General features: G+C 46.7%; 1 protein-coding gene across 1 annotated transcript in view; it reads left to right on the forward strand.

Annotated features, from left to right (window-relative positions):
* LOC102430397 (melanoma-associated antigen 10-like) overlaps positions 1 to 19,184 on the forward strand; it is a 23,419-nt gene that overhangs the window by 2,442 nt on the left and 1,793 nt on the right. Inside the window, exons 2-4 of the mRNA XM_006087789.1 lie at positions 6,889 to 6,943; positions 8,358 to 8,479; positions 9,626 to 9,678. Of these exons, the coding sequence (XP_006087851.1) occupies positions 6,889 to 6,943; positions 8,358 to 8,479; positions 9,626 to 9,678 (230 nt within the window). The remainder of the gene's footprint in view (positions 1 to 6,888; positions 6,944 to 8,357; positions 8,480 to 9,625; positions 9,679 to 19,184) is intronic.

A 19,184-nucleotide genomic window follows, 5' to 3' on the forward strand; every position in this document is an offset into this window, starting at 1 on the left:
GGTTCGGGCTAATTTCTGGACTCTCTATTCTATTCACTGATCTATATGTGTGTTCTTGTGCCAGTACCAGGCAGTTTTGAGAACAGTGGCTTTGTAATACAGCTTGATATCTGGCATTGAGATCCCACCTACTTTGTTCTTTCTCAGGATCGTTGCAGCTATTCGGGGTCTTTTTTTATTCCAGATGAATTTTTGGAGAGTTCATTCTAGATCTTTGAAGAAGGCCATTGGTATTTTAATGGGAAGTGCGTTGAATGTATAGATTGCTTTGGGTAGTATGGACATTTTAATGATGTTGATTCTACCAATCCAAGAACATGGTATGTTCTTCCATCTGTTTATGTCTTCCTCTATCTCTTTTTTCAACATTCTGTAGTTTTCTGAGAAGAGGTCTTTAACCTCTTTAGTTAAGTTTATTCCTAGGTATCTTAATTTTTTTGGTGTGATGGTAAATGGGATTGTTTTTCTGATCTCCCTTTCTGAAAGTTCACTATTGGTGTATAGAAATGCCTCAGATTTCTTGGGGTTAATTTTGTATCCTGCTACATTGCCAAATTCATGTATTAAGTCTAGTAGCTTTTTGATGGAGTCTCTAGGGTTTTGTATGTATAATATCATGTCATCTGCAAATAGGGACAGTTTTACTTCCTCTTTTCCAATTTGGATGCCTTTTATTTCTTCTTCTTGCCTAATTGCAATGGCTAATACTTCCAGTACTATGTTGAACAGGAGTGGTGAGAGTGGGCATCCCTGTCTTGTTCCTGTTCTTAGGGGAAATGGTGTTAGTTTTTGTCCATTGAGTATGATGTTGGCTGTGGGCCTGTCATATATGGCTTTTATTATGTTGAGGTATGATCCTTCTATTCCCACCTTTCTGAGAGTTTTTATCAAAAATGGGTGTTGGATTTTGTCGAATGCTTTTTCTGCATCAATTGATATGACCATGTGGTTTTTTTCTTTCAATTTGTTTATGTGATGTATCACATTTATTGATTTACGGATGTTGTACCATCCTTGCATCTCTGGGATAAATCCTACTTGGTCATGGTGTATGATCCTTCTGATGTACTGCTGGATCCATTTTGCTAAGATTTTGTTGAGGATTTTGGCATCTATGTTCATGAGGGATATTGGCCTGTAATTCTCTTTCATTGTGATGTCTTTACCTGGTTTTGGTATTAGGGTGTGCTGGCTTCATAGAATGAGCTTGGAAGCGTTCCTTCCTCTTGAATTTTTTGTAGTAGTCTGAGGAGGGTAGGTTTTAGTTCTTCCTTGAATGTTTGGTAGAACTCCCCTGTGAAGCCGTCTTGCCCTGGGCTTTTGTTTGCTGGAAGCTTTCTGATGACTGCTTCAATTTCTTCCATAGTTATTGGCCTATTGAGGTTTTTAGATTCTTCCTGATTGAGTTTTGGAATGTTGTATTTTTCTAGGAATTTGTCCATTTCCTCCAGGTTGTCTAGTTTGTTGGAGTAGAGTTGCCCGTAGTATGGTTTAACAATCATTTGTATTTCTGTGGGGTCTGTTGTTATTTCGCCTCTATCATTTCTGATTTGGTTTATTTGGGACCTCTCTCTTTGCTTCTTGGTGAGCCTGGCTAGGGGTTTGTCAGTCTTGATTATCCTTTCAAAGAACCAGCTCTTGGTTTCATTGATTTTCTGTATTGTTTTTTTGGTCTCTATTTCATTGATTTCTGCTCTAATCTTTATTATCTCCTTCCTTCTGCTCACTCTGGGGTTTTCTTGTTGCTCTCTTTCTAATTCTTTGAGTTGTAGAGTTAGATGATTGACTACCATTTTTTCTTGTTTTTTGAGATAGGCCTGTAGAGCTATAAACTTTCCTCTCAGGACTGCTTTCATTGTGTCTCAGAGGTTTTGGATTGTTGTGTTTTCATTGTCATTAGTGTCCAGGATGTTTTTAATTTCTTCTTTGATGTCATCGGTAACCCAATCAATATTTAATAACATGCTATTCAGCTTCCAAGTGTTTGAGTATTTTGGGTTGTTTTTATTGTAGTTTATTCCTAACATTATGCCATCGTGGTCTGCGAAGAAGCTTTTTATGATTTCAATCTTCTTGAATTTGTGGAGACTTTGCTTGTGACCCAATATGTGGTCTATTTTTGAATATGTCCCATGAGCACCTGAGAGGAATGTATATTCCACAGCTGTGGGGTGAAGTGTTCTGAAGATGTCAATTAAGTCCATCTGATCTAGTGAGTCATTTAGGATTGCTGTTTCTTTGCTGAGTTTTTGTCTAGCGGATTTATCCAGTGATGTCAGTGGTGTATTAAAGTCCCCTACTATGATTGTATTGTTGTCGATCTCTCCCCTGATATCTTCCAGAAGTTTTCTTATGTATGTGGGTGCTCCTGCATTGGGTGCATATATGTTTACCAGGGTTATATCTTCTTGTTGTATTGATCCCTTTAGTATTATGAAGTGGCCTTCCTTATCTCTGGTTATGGCCTTCACTTTGAGATGTATTTTGTCAGATATAAGTATTGCTACCCCAGCTTTCTTTTCCTTTCCATTTGCGTGAAAGATATTTTTCCATCCCTTCACTTTCAGTCTGTGTGAGTCCCTTCTAATGAGGTGGGTCTCTTGTAGACAGCAGATGTATGGGTCATGTTTTTTTATCCATTCAGCCACTCGATGTCTTTTGGTTGGAGCATTTAGTCCATTTACATTTAAAGTTATTATTGAAAGGTACTTGTTTGTAGCCATTTCTTTTTTTGTGTGTGTGTGGCTGTTTTCTTTCTGAGCTTGATATTTCTTCTTTTTACACCAGTCCCTTTAGCATTTCTTGCATGGCTGGCTTGGTGGTGATAAACTCCCTTAGCCCTTTTTTGTCTGTGAAGCTTCTTATTTCCCCTTCACTTTTGAATGATAGCCTTGCTGGATAGAGTATTCTTGGATTCAGTCCTTTGCTTTGCATCACTTTGTAGATTTCCGTCCATTCTTTTCTGGCCTGATGTGTTTCTGTTGAGAAATCATTTGATAATCTAATGGGAGATCCCTTGTATGTTACTTTCCATCTCTCTCTTGCAGCCTGTAAGATTCTCTCTTTATCCTGAACATTTGCCATGGTAATTATGATGTGTCTTGGTGTGGGTCTTTTCGGGTTCACCTTGTTTGGGACTCTCTGGGCTTGTGTGACTTTTTTCTTCCCCACCTCAGGGAAGTTTTCTGATATTATTTCTTCGAATAGGTTTTCTAATCCATGTTCATCTTTCTGTTGTTCTGGCACCCCTATTATTCGTATGTTGTTTCATTTCATGTTGTCCCAAAGCTCCCTTAGGCTCTCCTCCTGTCTTTTAATTTTTTTCTCCATTTGCCGTACAGTTTGAGTGTGTTTTGCTTCCTTGTCTTCTAATTCACTAATTCGGTCCTCCGCTTCTCCCAGTCTACTGTTGATACTTTCAATGGAGTTTTTTATTGCAGCTATGTCGCTCTTCATTTCTTCTTGGGACTTACTTAAGTTGTTGATTTTTTCATCTGTTTCTTCTAGCTTCTTGCATAAGTAGTTGAGTTTTTCATCTGTTTCTTCTTGCTTCTTGAACATCTGGTGCATGTACTCTAGGAACCTTATTCTGAATTCTTTTTCCGTCATGTTGCATATCTCTGTCTCACTTATCTGCTTTTCTGGCGAGTCCTCCTTTTCTTTCCTTTGGGGGTTTCTTTGCCTACCCATGTTTGATCTCGCTGACATATGTAGATGTTGAGATGTTCAGTGGCTGCTCCCTGGGTGGCAGGGGCTCCTTGGGTTGTGGTTGCTGCTCAGACGGTTGCGGTAGCAGCTGCTTTCCAGTTTGCAGCAGCTCCTCTGGTGGGTGTTGTTTACAGCTGTGTTGGCTCTTCTGGCTTGTGGGGTGAGGCTTCACGTACAGCTGCTGTTCCACAGACAGAGGGTGTGGTGATCAGGAGGCTGTGGTGATCAGGAGGCTGCGGTGATCAGGGGGCTGCTGTTGCTTGGATCTGCTGCGTTGATTTAAAGGCACAAAATACAACAGAGCAAGGCACAACGTACCAGGCACTGAACACAAGTATAGTCACAATATTAATAACCCCAAATAAAGGTGACCACCCGAATTAAGAGAATTAGGGGATAAGGGAGAAAGAAGAGAAGAAGATAAAAGAGAGAACAGAAAAGAAAAATAAGAAAAAAACAAACAAAAAAGGAGTGCAAAAATAGAATTGGGAAAAAAGAGGGGGCAAAAAAAGAGAGTGAAAAAAGAGAATGAAGTAGAAGCGGGGAAGAGACTATTTGTATGAGGAGCAAACTCCAATAGAACTGCCACTAATCTCAACAAATTCCAGCAACAGATCACTGGAGATGAATGCAAACTACAAACCACCAATAATATCCAGAGGGGTAAGGGAAAACAGAAGCACAAAAATAACCGGGGTGGGGTGGGGGAGGGAAGGGAAAAACCAGCAGAAAAAAAAAAGAAAAAGAAAAAGAAAAAGAAAAACAACCTCACAACCAGTCCTAAAAAAGAAGAAAAAACACAAAACAAAACAAACAAACAAATAAAAAAAAAGCCCAATATATTCAACAATCAAGAAAACAATAGAAAGATAAGAGAAAAAAATGTTTGGAAAGTGAAGAAGGATAAAGAATAGGTGTATAAGGATTTAGAGCAGTAGATTGGAAATAGGATATATAAGTAGGGTGGAATTAGACAGGGGGTAAAAAGAAGGAATTGGGAAAGTCTGGAGCAGGAATAGGGTAAGAGAAACAGGACACCAAAAGGGGAAAAGTAAGGAAGAGGGTTTTAGCAGAGAGGTGAAATTGAGATAGGGAAAATTAATGCTAAAGGAACGATGAAAATATAATGGAGAACACTAATCCCAAAAGAAAATAAAGAGAAAATAAAATGGCACTTTAAAAAATGGTAAAATGGTAGCAGTAATAATACTGGTTAAAAATAAAAATGTGGTAATTGAAAGGGTAAAATCAGGTGATAGAAAAAGAAGAAAAAGAGAAAAAAAATTGGTTTCTTACTAAAAAGGTGAAAAAATTAAAAAAAGAAAAAGAAAAAGAAAAAATTTGTAGTAGTGATGGTCTTTCGGTTCTTCTACTCTTCAGCCTGGTTCGCCTTAGTCCTGCCAGGTATTTAGGAGAGTGTTGAATTTCCCTGCATTACACTGTTCCTCCGTGTTGTAAATCACAGTCCAGCACTGCATGATCTGGGAAACGCTCCTCTCTTATGGGCACTGCATGGTCTGGTCAGTTCCTCAGGATGCCCCCTTTAGTCTCAGTTCTCCGCAATCACAAAATCCAAATCTCAAATCTCCTGGCGCCAGCAAACCCGTGGAACTCCTTACCCCGGTCAGGGTCTGTGTCTGTCCCTCAGAAGATGTCTTATAGTGCCTGGGACTTATAGCCAGAATGCAGCCCAGAGGGCTCCCAGGTGGGGTCGCCAGTGAACACCCACAAACAGCCTGTTATTCACAGATCTCATTATGCTCTACTCTCCATAATAAATGTTGACTGATGTCCAGAGTTGTTTTGACCAAAATCTGCCAGTCCCAAGGCATCATATGGTAATTTTTCAACAAGGCATTAAGGAGTCCTTTTGTAAATGGACTGTTAGGCCTACTTTCTCTAATAATTTTCCTCATTTCTTTAAAGGTATTAAAGGAGAGTTGTTCATGTATCTGATTACTTTGCTGATCTTGCATAAGTGGGCAAGCCAAAAGCTCTCCTAACAGCTTGCCTGACACATGATCCCATAACTGAGGATCTAGTTGAGCCTTCCCACACCAGAGGCAGAAAATCAGGAAAGAGTTCCTCTGATGGTGGGGCCTTAGGTATTAAGGGCTCTATTTTGGGAGGAGGGGTCGTGTTACATCCTGGCATTCTGTAGACTTTTGATCCTCAATATGAAGTGGGGTGGCCACCTTCTGCCAGCTCCCCCTGGGGGCCCTGGAACTTTCAGAGATTCCTCCTTACAAACTTTCCAACTAAGTCCCATGCTTCCCCACAGGTTTCCTTGAGTTTACCTTGGCCAAGTTTAAGCAAGGGCCAGATTTACTAACAAGAAATGAAGAAAAATTGTTGGTTTTAATGGAAGAACCGCATGCAAAAGTCGAAATGATCTAGTCTTGGACTGGAATTCTGGGGAACTGTGGGTTAGTTGCACCTTGTTGGCAAGGACTCCACACCCAAATCAAATAAGCTATCATCTAGTAGGGAAGTAACCCAGCAGCAATTTGTGCAGATGACCTATTGAGTTTCCAATTGCATTGCAAGTTCAACAAAAGGTCATGGAAAAAAATGTGTAGAGGACAGAGTGGTGTGGTCTGGGGTGATAATAATATGAAAAGTAACTACCAACCACTGTAGATCCAATAGATGCAACTGGCCATGTCCATGCCCATTCAGAAGGCAGCAGAGACTCACAGGTAAATATTGTGACCTTGCATCGAAAGGAAGAAAAACACTCTGATCCCTATTAGTTTTCAGGGGGTATTGCCATGGGAAGTGCAGAAAGGTCCATGTACATTTTCCCTTGAAAAGTGAGATGCCAGATTGTGTGCCTTTAAGTCCCTGGGAAGGGATAGAAGGGTTCAAAAGAGGAGCCGGCCCACTGGAAGCTGGCTGCAGGAATTCCTTCATGCCTCTTGCACCGGTAGGCTCCTGAGCTCCTCCAATATACCCATCAGATGAGTGGTGATAAGTTGGCTGGCAGCAAGTTGGCCCTGTTGGCATGGTGGTATCCTCCTTCTGGGGCCCTGCCTGTTGCCCCCATCACCACTGCTTCCCACTCTTGCTCCACCCTGGCCCCAGTCTGCACACCTTGGGGCTTTGCTTTGCCTGTGTCCCAACAGACAACCGCTCAGATCCTGGTAATAATGTTCATATACAGTTATCTTCACATGACAGCCCCCAGAAGAGTATCCCCTTTCAGCCAGTATGGTTCAGGCAGAGCTGGCAGGATGTGAGATATCTTCCTGGTGAGTGCCCTATTGATTGATAAATGATAATCATTGTCATGTGAACATGTGACTAATCACTGTGACTGCAAGTTATCTATCTATCTATGTATCTATGTATCTATGAATCTATCTATCTATCTATCTATCTATCTATCTATCTATCTATCATCTATCTATAAAAGCCTAATATGCAAAGTGTCCCCTCAGGAGGTCAATGGGAGATGGGGAGTTTGATTGCTCACTATTCCATGTGCTGCCCACCAGGGGGCGGCACAGAACAATGAAAGGCTCCAGCAGGCAGCAGGAAGGCCATGATAGGCCCTGATCACTGGCTAGGCCTAGGGACAAAACCCATACAAGAATATCATGCACCGGGCCTCTACTTTTCAAATAATTCCCTTTGTTACACACAAATGCTTGATTAAACTATTGGCCTTGTTCAGGTGATTATTAGGGGTTGGTGTTACAGGCTGAGGCTGAGGCTGAGGCAGAGAGGGTGGCAGGAATGCCTTGGCAGTTACCCACAAAACCATCTTGGACTTTGGGATCTATACAGGCAATCTGAGAAGATGAAAGGCTGTAGCAGATGGCAGGGGTGGTCACCAGGTTGCCCCCCAGGGGTAGTTCCTGAGCCTCCTTAGCTGAGTCCTTGGGTCAGAGAGGATCTAGCAGAACACCTGCTGAACTGCAAGTAGGCCAGGTCAGGGAGAAGCCCCAGATCTGTGGTGCTGGCAACACATGGCCTTAGTGGACAGGCCCAGTCATCCTGGTGCTTTTCTCCTGTGGGTGACACTGAAAGACTCTGTGCAGAAGAAGGATGGAATCACACTTCTGTTATGCAAAAGCCACCTGGGAGACTGACCATGCAGGGCTCCCATGGCAGGCCGGGCCATAGTGGGTTCCTGTCTCTTTCCTGACAGGAATTATGAGACTGGATTAGGCCTTGGCACGGGGCTGGAGAGGACCTGCAGATTCCAGAGATGTTAATGAGGAGCAATAGGCCTGGTTTGTGGAGGAATCCAGCTTGGAGGCTCAGGGAGAGCTAAGAGCTGAAGGTAATTCCGAAAGGTTTGGCTTCACGCTGGCTGGCTCTGTGTGCTCATGTTTCCTTTATAGTTTGCTTTTAAAAACACATCAGTCACCATTCAAGGTCCTCTTTCATTCTTATAAATTTTGAAAAATAGAGTGGACTTCATGCTGAAAGTTTTCTTTATACAGAAAATTGGCAAACCATTTACAGAGAGTCCCCATATACCCCAAACCTAGTTTGCCTGATGATTAACAAGTCACATTTGTGTCCTGAATGTGTAGCAGCTCATGAGTTATTATCAATGTGTTCTTATAAGCCACAGTCCATTCTTTATTAATATGCCCTGCTTTTAAAATATTTCCCTGCTGTCTTTTTCTCTGTTTAAGCATCACATCTAGGATCCCACATTCCTCTCAGCTGCCGCATCTTCTCAAGACTGCTCTTGGCCCTGCGAGTATCTCAGACCCTATTTCCTTTGGATGACCTTGATCATTTTGAGCAGTTCTGGGTAGGTCAATTACAGGATGTCCTTGCACTGGGATTTGTCTGATGTGTTTCTCATGCTTAGACTGGGGCTCCGGGTTTATGGGAGGAGGACCAGGGAGTTAAAGACCATAATCATCACATCATATGAAGGGTACCAGCATATTATGATCACACATTTTCACTGCTGATGCTGACCTTGATCAGGTGACACAGGTAGAGTTTGTCAGGTTTCCCCACTGTAAAGTGACCCTTTATTTTCCCTTTCCACATTCTCTTCTTTGGAAGGAAGTTACTCTGTGAAGCCACAGCCACTTCAGGGGTCAGGGGTTTTGTTTACCCTCCTTGAAGGAAGAGTATCTACTTCAATGGTTAGGAATGATAATGCAGGAGAAGTTTTTCTACTCATGTATTGGGTTCTTTATCATTCAAACATTTGTTTATCCCAAGCTTCCTTCTGTAACTGATGTCTATTTTCATTCTATGTTGGTCAGAGAACAGACTTTGCCTGATTTCAATCCTTTTGTTCCAATCCTTGTAAATTTATTGAGGTATGCTTTGTGGTCAAACATGTGGACTATCCTGAAGAAAGTTACTGGTGCACTTGAGAAGCACATTTATTCTCTTGTTGTTGGGGGCGGGGAGGGGTTGTTATAGATGTCTTTCACTAGAGATGGTTCTTGTGGTGTTCAGTTCTTTGATTCCATTATTGAGCTTCTTTCTAGTTGTTCTATCCATTATTGACAGAGGGGTGTGTTAGTCTGCTGGGATTGCCATAACAAGTCCCACAGACTGGGTGGTTCACACAACAGAAATGTATTGTCTCACATAATTCTGGAGGCCACAAGTCCAAGATCAAGGTGCTGGAAAATTTGGTTTCTAGGGTGGAAGGGAGGGCCTATCTTCCTGGTTTGGAGATGGCTGCTAATTGCTATGTCCCTCAAATGGCCTTTTCTATGCACAGGTAGAGAGAGAGAGAGAGAGAGAGAGAGAGAGAGAGAGAGAGAGAGAGATGGGGGAAGAAGAAGGAGAAGAGGAAGAAGAGAAAAGAATGAACGGATGAATGGAGAGATCTCTGACTTCTCTTCCTCTTCTTCAAAGGACACTGATGATGTCCTTTGATTGCTGTTTTTCTTTTAACCTTCTTTTAACCTTCTTTTCTTCTCTAAAGGCCTATCTCAAAATACAGTCACATGAGGAGTTGGGGCTGCAACAAATGATTTGGTAGGGCAGGGCGGGGCACAATTCATTGCATTGAGAAGGATATTGAAGTCTCCAACTTCTATTATAAGACGGTCTCTTTCTTTCATCAGTTCTGTCCATTTCACATCATTCATGTTGGGACTGTATTATTAGGTTGCTTAAGATACCCCTGACCTCTACTAGCTATTGTACTGTGACCATAATTAGTGGCAATTGTGAACACCCATCACCAGTGATGACCCAGAGGTCCCCTGGCTGGTCGTGGTTGTAGCTTTCGTACCTACCTCAGCCAAACTCTCCCACTCTTTCTTCAGCAATGTTTGTGAATGTCTCTTGCTGTCACCGTACCCATGGGAGAGCCAATGAGTCCCAGCTGAATTTCCCCTTTCCCCTACACAGTAGAAAGGCATCATATTGTTACCTCTCATTGTAAACTCTCCTTAAGTGCTCTTTAAACCTCCCTGTGCAGAGTTCCTGCTACTCACTGTCCACATGGAGCAGGCAGGCTTAGGAGTGCCCCCCTCAGCTGCGACCCAGCTCCTTTCTAGAATGTAAGATGTTGAACAGTTCATGTATGATCAATCATGTCTGTGTAGGTGTTGTTCTAAGTGCTCAGGGGCCTCATTTTCTCTTGTATAAGAACACACAGCCACCAAAGATAGTGTGGCACACCTCAGGAAAATGCCCCACACCTGGGTTGACCTCAGGGTGGTTTGCTAACATGTCTCAGTGGATGTTGAGGGCATCATTGAACCACCATCGCCCTAAACGAACTGAGGAATTCTTGTGAGGAAGGGAGTCATTTCATCCAGCAGCTAGTACATGGTGGGCAGACAGTCCTATGTATGGCATCAAGAAGTGTGGAAACATTTCAGAAAATCACCCATGAAAAAGGTAAACATGTCAAGTTTCAGTAGTTACAAGCTTAAGCTTCAGCCATCCTAGGGAATACTCACCCCTGCTTCACCTAGAAATGCCCATAAAGTGATGCATTCTTCACCCATCTACTGAGGAACAAAGAGGCTGGCAGTAACAGCTTCAATGTGCTGGACACAAACCTCCCCCTCAACAGGGAAGAAGAGCACCTGACAACAGAAGCACTTGTTAACGTATCAAAACCAATATCTTCATTGTCCCAGGGCCCAGCATAGCTTCAGGCCAGGCTCCCAATTCTATGACTTGGCAAGTTGCTTCATGTTGGTGTGACCCTGAGGTATTTATTAGTCTAACTTGTGCTCCTCACACTCAATATGGGGGTAGGTTAATGTCCCTGATCTGTGACAAGGTGGTCAGTAGGAATGATGAGAAGGTAGGGAGACTATACTCACCTAAGCCTCAATCTGAGGAAATACCCTGTGCCCAGGAACTTGAAGGCTCTGAGTGATCTCTTTCACTGATCTGGGAAGACTTTCCCTAAAGGTGTGACGAGATTATTTGCCTGGCTCTTTTTGAACTTAATGACAGCTAGATGGTCTCATAATGCAAGGACTCTTGAATGACCCAGTTCCTGGTCCATGTTGGTCTAACTTTCGAGTCCAGAAGGTCATCTATGCCCTACTGGGAACAAAAGTAAAATCAAGTGTTCTGGACCAGCCATTGCCTCCTCTGGCCCCTGAGCACGATTTTTTAAAGATGTTTTGGCTGTCATGGCCCAGCACGTGAAATGCCTCATGATCAGATTACTCTTGGGTGCGCTTAGGATGCTGCCCTCTGTCCTGGCCCAGAGGACACAAGACCATTGTCTTGGACACATGGCTTATTTTCCTTGACTGATGTCAGCAAGGATACCCATCCTGGTTTGTGCCCAAAGTGTGAGCTGCACACTCCTTTTATTAAGTGTGGTGCCTGTGATCGAATAAGAAGTGAATTTGCAGAGCATCCTTTCTTGCACATCCTCCCCCACATGCAAGTCCACCTTCCCTCAATCCGCCCCCTGCTTGATCTGGGAACAAAGCTCAATGATTTTCCAGGATTTCCATGAAGTAGAATCACCTCAAACTTGAGAAATTACCAGCCCAGGGCCCAGGCATTCTGGCCTATGGAAGAGAAGCAGGGCTCTGCATGCAGACTGCCAACACTGGCATCTCACCCCTGACATATCCTAGTTGACATTTCCTAGTTTGGCTACTGAGACCAATGTCTGTGATTTCTCAGGGGTAGTTCGTGCTAATTTCATTTTTTCCTAAGCATGAGCCATATTGTCCTTCTTTGAATGCATATTTATTTATTTTTTCTGAAATCAGACCAATTTGAGTATCATAATTTAGGCGATCATATTTCTATCGCCCCATGATTTGTTGCTGTTCATTGTGCTATAATTTGTTTGTTCCATGATTTTTCTAAATTATTTTTGGAAAGACTATATTCTTGTCATGTTTTACCACTGAATTCTTTTTTATTATAGCTTAGTGGTCAGTTACTGATATGAAGAACATTACCTTACATAGCTGCAGACAAAACTAAATGAAGAAAACATTACACATGCATATACTCAGAAAATGCCCAGGCCCTTGGGGAATACTCTTCCCTAATGCCTTTAGGTTCCCTTTCAGAAACAAAGGATTGACAGTCAGAGAGGAGGAATGACACCACTTAGTGGAAGAGATGGGAGAAGGACCCAGAAGCAGCATAGTGGTGCTTTCCCATGTTTCCCTTGAATCTCCCTATTCAGAGTGAGTATTAGGACCAAAGTTCTCCACAAGAGTTAGAGAAAATGAACTACAAAGAAACCACTGTAGTATCCTCTCCTCCTTGGTGAAGATCACTTGAATTTGGCTGTTCTCTCATTCCACACCCAGTCTCTCCTCTATGTTCAAGTACATATTTATGATTATCTTTCTATGGGCTTTCTTCAGCCATGGCTACCTAATGAAATTGTCATTCTCCTTGGTACTGACTCTATGTAAGTTAGGTTCTTTGAAAAGTATCTAAGGCAAGAGCAAACAAAATGATTCATTGTAGCTACCTTCAAGTAATGGCAGGAGAGGAACACACAGGTCGTGGAGGACTCTTCTGGTAAGGAGAATAAGGCTGGCATGAGAGTGAGTCAGTGCAATGATTTGTTTCCACAGAGCTGACTATGTACCTAACCTCCAAAATCAGTAATTAAAACGAAAAGTACCAAAGGAGATCCAACTTGGAAATAAGAGATCAGAAATCTGGGAAAGCAAAAGCCTTAATGGAGTGTGAGTCTCAGGGTTTGGGGAGGGTGATTTGGGAAGACAAATGCAGGTATCCCAAAGTGAGCCCATCTTGGGTAGTGAGAAGAGTTCCTATGGGGAAGAAATGGAAACTAAAGCGAATCCTGTTGTGACCTAATAGAGGTGAGATTTGCCAGCAACAGAGCTGAAGACAACCCCCTCCCCCCACCGCCAGGACATCGGAGGGTGTTCTGTCCATTCCCACAGCAACCCTAAGGGGAACATTGTCTCTGAGGTGCTTTGGGTAGAACTGAGATTGAGGAATGAGAGGAATAATCTCTAATGTGCTGGAGGACAGCCCTACTCTAGGGACAGCTTGACCCAAGAATACACAAGGACGGTACCAAAGAAGCCAAACAAGAGGCTCAGGAGACAGGCAAGAATGATTGGGGATCCAATGCCACCCAGGCATTTGAGTTCTCGGTTCCTCAGCCCTTGGACAGTGCCAGGGAGGTCCAATGCCCAAGTGCAGCAAGTGGTTCAAGTGGGGTGGGCACTTCTGGTAGTGTCATGTTTGTGCTCACAGCTACTGCCAGAACCACCTGCACAAGGGATCTGCTGTCCCCCCCCCCCACCCCGCCCAAATGAACCACTACAAGGTTCGGTGACATCTTTGTACAACATCTGCTATTCCACTCTGATAGCTGGCCTTTCAGACATAGCTCCACTCCAGGACCCTGACCAGGCCTAGGAGGAGGAGCATAGGTCTCCTCAGATAACAAGTGTTCACTGTGTGAGCAATTCAAGGACCATGCAGGCCCATAATGTCACAGGCTTTGTAATCATGAATCCATTTCCGCTTTAAAAAAGAAAGGCAAAAACTACCTGGTACAAAATAAACAATCCAATGAGCATTTGTGAGTCCGTGTTCTTCTGTTTCCATGCCACACACCCCGTCAGATGAGCCAGAGGAGGCTAGAAGTCCTGGCCCCAGACAGGCTTTTGTCCCAGTTGTCCTTGTTCATTTTCACACCCTTGGCAAGGAACTGGCTAGGGGGTCCTGAGGCAAGCCCAGGAAGATCTGGTTCCCTGAGCCTTGCCTACTGGACAGGAGACAGAACCGCCTAGCTCCTGACCTTGGGGGAATCACCTTATATTAGTCATGCAACTTGAAATAGGAAGGTCTTTACTTTCAGGTCTCTCTATGATGCCAGGAAGTTTCTGATCAGCATCTGAGTGTTTCTAGCCCAAATTCGAGGTGCCTTTCTGAGAGGCCCACCTAGAACCTGGGCCCCCCATCTGCTAAGCAGTGCACAACAGAGCCAGTCTGGCTCAGAAGATGGGCCATTCCAGTCAAAGCCTGGGAGAAAGCTAACAACCATTAGTAACCCTGCTAGAAGGGACTCAAAAAAAGATTGCCCACACAGTAAAACAGAAAACTCTATCATCACTGTTCCATTGGAGCTGTATTTCAGATCTGTTGTTGGGTCATGGGGTAGTTATGTGACATGTGTAATGCATGCCCTTGTGAGCCCAGGGACACTTTTCAGCAGACCAGTCACTTGCCATGGCAGACCAGCACTTTCTTGAAAATTCTAGTGTCTCCTTCAAGGGGCATGAGACAATACCTGGTTGGTCACCCCCTGGCAATGAATCAGTGCCTGCTCCCAGACCTCCTACAAGGTCCCCTGGATGTTGCTGAAGTGTTCTCTGAGTTTGACCAGACCAGTGGTTGGCAAAACGCGTCCGCGAGCCACAGGTGGCTCTTTGGCCCCTTGAGTGTGGCTCTTCCACAAAATACCACGTGCGGGCACGCATATACAGTGCGATTGAAACTTCATGGACCAGGTGCAGAAGTCGGTTTTTCGGTCTCGGCGAGTCTATTTTGAAGAAGTGGCATTAGAAGAAGTGGGGGGTGTCGGTCTGTCGGGCAGGCGATGGGAGACATGGCGCAGGCGGGCCGGGGGATACGCAGCATGGGCGAGGCGCGCGCGATTCATGCAGGAGTTGAGTGAGCCAGTCAGTCAGCAGTCTCATGTGCAGTGGTTAGTGCTAGTCCTGTCTGCAAATCACGTGCGGGTGACAAAAGTACCTACTCAAAGCATAAATTTACCTGTATTTTTCCAACCAGCTGCAAATCCTACAGGTATTTTTGTCATCAATTTAAGAATTGTAATTCTTTTGTGTTGGTGGCTTTATTATTATAAAATGAAACATTTTTAGGTGCCCTGTTTGACATGGCTACAAAGAAGAAGCAAAGAAAAACAGAAGACGAAAACCATGAATTTAAAGTTGAATTTAAAGTAGAATGTACCTACCTATATAGTTTAAGTTTAAAAAATTTGGCTCTCAAAAGAAATTTCAATCATTGTACTGTTGATATTTGGCTCTGTTGACTAATGAGTTTGCCAACCACTGGACCAGACCAAGAGAGGGAAAACGTGTAAAGGAGTCCCAAACACTAACCACTTCTAAAACATTTCTCTTTGTACACCCAGGAATGAGCAGAACCAAAAAGAGTGACATCACCAAGGTATTCCCTGGTAGCTTTCCCTTTTCCCTAAAGGTCAGAGTCCTTGAGACAGTCAATGAGCCCAGAGAGGCATCTCAGGAGGACAGTCGCCTAGATCTGGGCACAGCAATCTGTTACCCTTTGAGACAGCATGGAAGGACCCAGAGGCTATTATGCTAAGCGAATTAAGCCAGAAAGGCAAGTATCACAGGATCTCACTCCTATGTGGGGTTCAAAGAGCAAATTAACTGATGAAGAAAATAGATCCTGAGACTTAGAAGCCTGGAACAGATTGTTAAATCTCAGAGGGAAAGCGGGGGTGGGTGGGAAGAGATGGAGTAAAGAACTTGGGTGCATAACACATGGACAAAGGCAATAGTGTAGTGAAGGCCTGGGGCAGGGGCCAGTGCCGGCTGGAAGGGGTCCATGAGGAATAGGGGACCTCTGCAACACTGTTTCCAATGAGAACAACAACAAGAAAGGCGGGCTTAGGTAGGAGGAGGACAGTGGTCTTTGGGACAGGAGTCCACCATTGGCCCAGGTCAGGTGACTCGGGAATCAATCCTTTCCTTTCTCGGCAGCACCTGCCCCCTGCTTTTGGCTGCCTTGAGGCAGGCAGCAGAACCTCCGATTCTGTTTGGGTCCACCTGCCTTCCAGGACGGGCCTCAGGCGGGGACACCCATCAAGAGCAGGGCTTCTGGTTAGCAGAGGGGGGCAGAAGCTGCCTAGAGTCACGGTGAGCAGCAGGGGGAGGAAGTGACCCTGCCCCGACCACAGGCTCAACATGGAAGGGCTTCTGGGAGGGGGACCACACACGCCTCATCCGGGTCTCAGAGACCCTGCCCGAGCACGTTCCTCACTTCCGCATCCGGGTCTCAGAGACTCTAGGGGTGCCCAGGAGAGCCTGAGCGCGCTCACATCCCCCAGGGCGGCCCCGGACCCACCCGAGTCCAGGTGAGGGTGCTGGGGAGGGCGAGGGACCCCGGGCCCTGGGACAACGGTTTCCGTCCTGGGAGCCCCCTGGGGGTGGCCACACGCGGCCGGTCGGGGTTGGCGGTTGGCGCAGCCAGGTCTGGGGACTCGGGGGTGTGGGGCGAGGCGCGTCCCTCCACATGGCCCAGGCGGGCCCAGGGCCTCCAGGGTCCATGTGGCGGGCGGCTGCGTGGGAGGAGGCCCCGAGGCCACCCGGGTCCCGCAGACGGGGCTGGACCCAGGGCCCCTGCGGTCAGGAGCAGAGGCAGCCCCGGGCCCGCAGGGGGTTAGGCCCACCGCGGTAGGCAGCGTCTGTGACCTTCCCGTGGGCTCCCAGGACGCAGGGCCTTGCGGGGCGGGGCAGACCTGGGCTGAGGCGGCCCGGGCCCTGCGGGAGTCCCGGTGAGCATCCGGGTCCCACCGCACCGCACCGCAGCGGGAAGCCGCACAGGCCACGTGCCTCTGCTGTCCTCCACGAGGGGCCCCGTGGTGGGGGGCCATGCGGGGTGTCCTGACTGCACAGCGGGGGCTGGGAAGGGCGGTGGTAAGGAGCTGGGCCTCTCCTCAGCATGGAGGGCAGAGCAGCTTCCGAGAGTCCCGCTCAGCTCGCTGCCAGGGATGGGACGACCCCAGACCCCCACAGAGCCACCCCGCAGGACTCGGGAGGGGGACACGCGGGACATTACCTGACCTCCGCAGGCGGGTCTGAGAGTCTGGGGGTGGCTGTGAGGATGGGGACCCCGTCAGCACAGGGCGGGGCCAGCGCCTGCCAGAGCAGATGGGGGGCCACGTGTGAGGATGACCACACCCCCTTCCTCCCTTCCGCTTCCAGTCCAGGTCTCAGAGCCTCTGGGGCAGTGATGGCGAACCTACGACACGCGTGTCAGAGGGGACAGGCGAACTCATTTTTTTTGGTTGATTTTTTTTCTTAAATGGCATTTAAATATATAAAATAAATATCAAAAATATAAATCTTTGTTTTACTATGGTTGCAAATATCAAAAATTTTCTATATGTGACAGGGCACCAGAACTAAGTTAGGGTGTTTCAAAATGCTGACACGCCGAGCTCAAAAGGTTCGCAATCACTGCTCTGGCGGTTCAGTGGAGGGAGTAGCACCCCATCTCGGCAGATGGTGGGCCAGGGACCCTGGAAGCTAGACCAGAGTCAGTCCTGGTCTCAGAGACTCTGGGGGTTCAGTAGAGGGAGTAGCACCCCATCTAGGCAGATGGTGGGCCAGGGAACCTGGAGCTAGACCAGAGTCAGTCCTGGCCTCAGAGACTCTGGGGGTTCAGTAGAGGATGTAGGACCCCATCTACGCAGATGGTGCACCAGGGACCCTGGAAGCTAGACCAGAGTCAGTCCTGGTCTCAGAGACTCTGAGGGTTCAGTAGAGGGAGTAGGTCCCCATCTAGGCAGATGGTGGGCCAGGGACCCTGGAGCTAGACCAGAGTCAGTCCTGGTCTCAGAGACTCTGGGGGTTCAGTAGAGGTAGGAGGACCCCATCTAGGCAGATGGTGGGCCAGGGACCCTGGAGCTAGACCAGAGTCAGTCCTGGTCTCAGAGACTCTGGGGGTTCAGTAGAGGGAGTAGGTCCCCATGTAGGCAGATGGTGGGCCAGGGACCCTGGAGCTAGACCAGAGTCAGTCCTGGTCTCAGAGACTCTGGGGGTTCGGTAGAGGGAGTAGGACCCCATCTACGCAGATGGTGTGCCACAGACCTGCCAGAGTCAAGGTGAGGACCCTGAGGGAGGATGGACGGACCCTGGAAACCAAACCAGAGTCAGTGCTGGGATCCCGCTGGAGGATGACCACACACAGCGTGCGCTGACTTGCACAGCCGGGTCGGTACCAGGACCAATACTTGAGTACGGCAGAGGGTGGGCCCAGGGCCCTCCACAGTCCATCTGGCAGGCCTCATGGAGGATGATCCTAGGGGGCATTTTCTCATTGGTGCATCTGGGTCTGACAGTCTGGGGCTTGGGTATAAAGAGCAGGACCTCACATCAGCAGAGGGTGGGGCCAGCACCTGCCAGAGTCAAGGGAGGATCCTAAGGGAGAACTGAGGGAACCTTGGATCCCACCACAGTGGGAACCCCACAGAAGCCCGCACAGCTCTCAGCCCTGGGATTTCTGGAATCGCTTGCCCATGGCTTCTCCCGCTCCCTTTGCTCTCAGGAATATGAAAGAGGTGGGGCCTTACACAAAGGGTGAGGCATATGGACAGCAGAGCCAGGACACTCGGGCACTGCAAGTGGCCAAGCTATTGACCATGCGGGAGGAAGGAGGAGGGATTGTCCTCCAGAACATATGTGGGCCTCACGGACATTCACCCCACTTCCACTTTCAGCTCTGACACACCAGGCAGGGCCGTCCAACTGAGAGCACTCTGATGTGGCTGGTGGGGTGGGAGTGGGCCGCAGGTAGGTGAGAGACCTGGACTGAGGGGAGCACATGTAGGTCAGCAAAGGAGGGGGAGGTGGCCCGGGGCCTGACCCCTTTGCAGGTGAGGAATCTGAGGAAAGACAGAAGGAACCCCAATGCTCCTCCCCTGCTCCTGAGTCTTGCTGTCTCCTTTCAAGGTTCAGCCGAGGACTGAGGGAACCCCTCACATCACAACAGGGGGAATCCCAGCCTTACTTTGCCACTTCTGTCAGCCACGAGAGAAAGTGGAACATGGTGGCTAGCCGTGCTGTCCCTCACGTCCTCCACCAGTGACTCAGGAAGGTGAGCTTTTCAGTCTGGAGGTAAGTGGCCTCAGGTCAGCACAGGAAGTTATCCAAGACCCTGTCAGATGTCACAGTTAGGACTGAGGGGCTCCCCGTCCCAGGACAGATAGACCCCACAGGGTTTGGCCATGTCATGCTGTATCCCGTGGGAGGTTCTGGGCAGGTGTGGTCAGT

The sequence above is a fragment of the Myotis lucifugus genome, unplaced genomic scaffold, assembly GCF_000147115.1.
Source record: "Myotis lucifugus unplaced genomic scaffold, Myoluc2.0 scaffold_40, whole genome shotgun sequence".
In the NCBI taxonomy this organism is placed as follows: Eukaryota; Metazoa; Chordata; class Mammalia; order Chiroptera; family Vespertilionidae; genus Myotis; species Myotis lucifugus.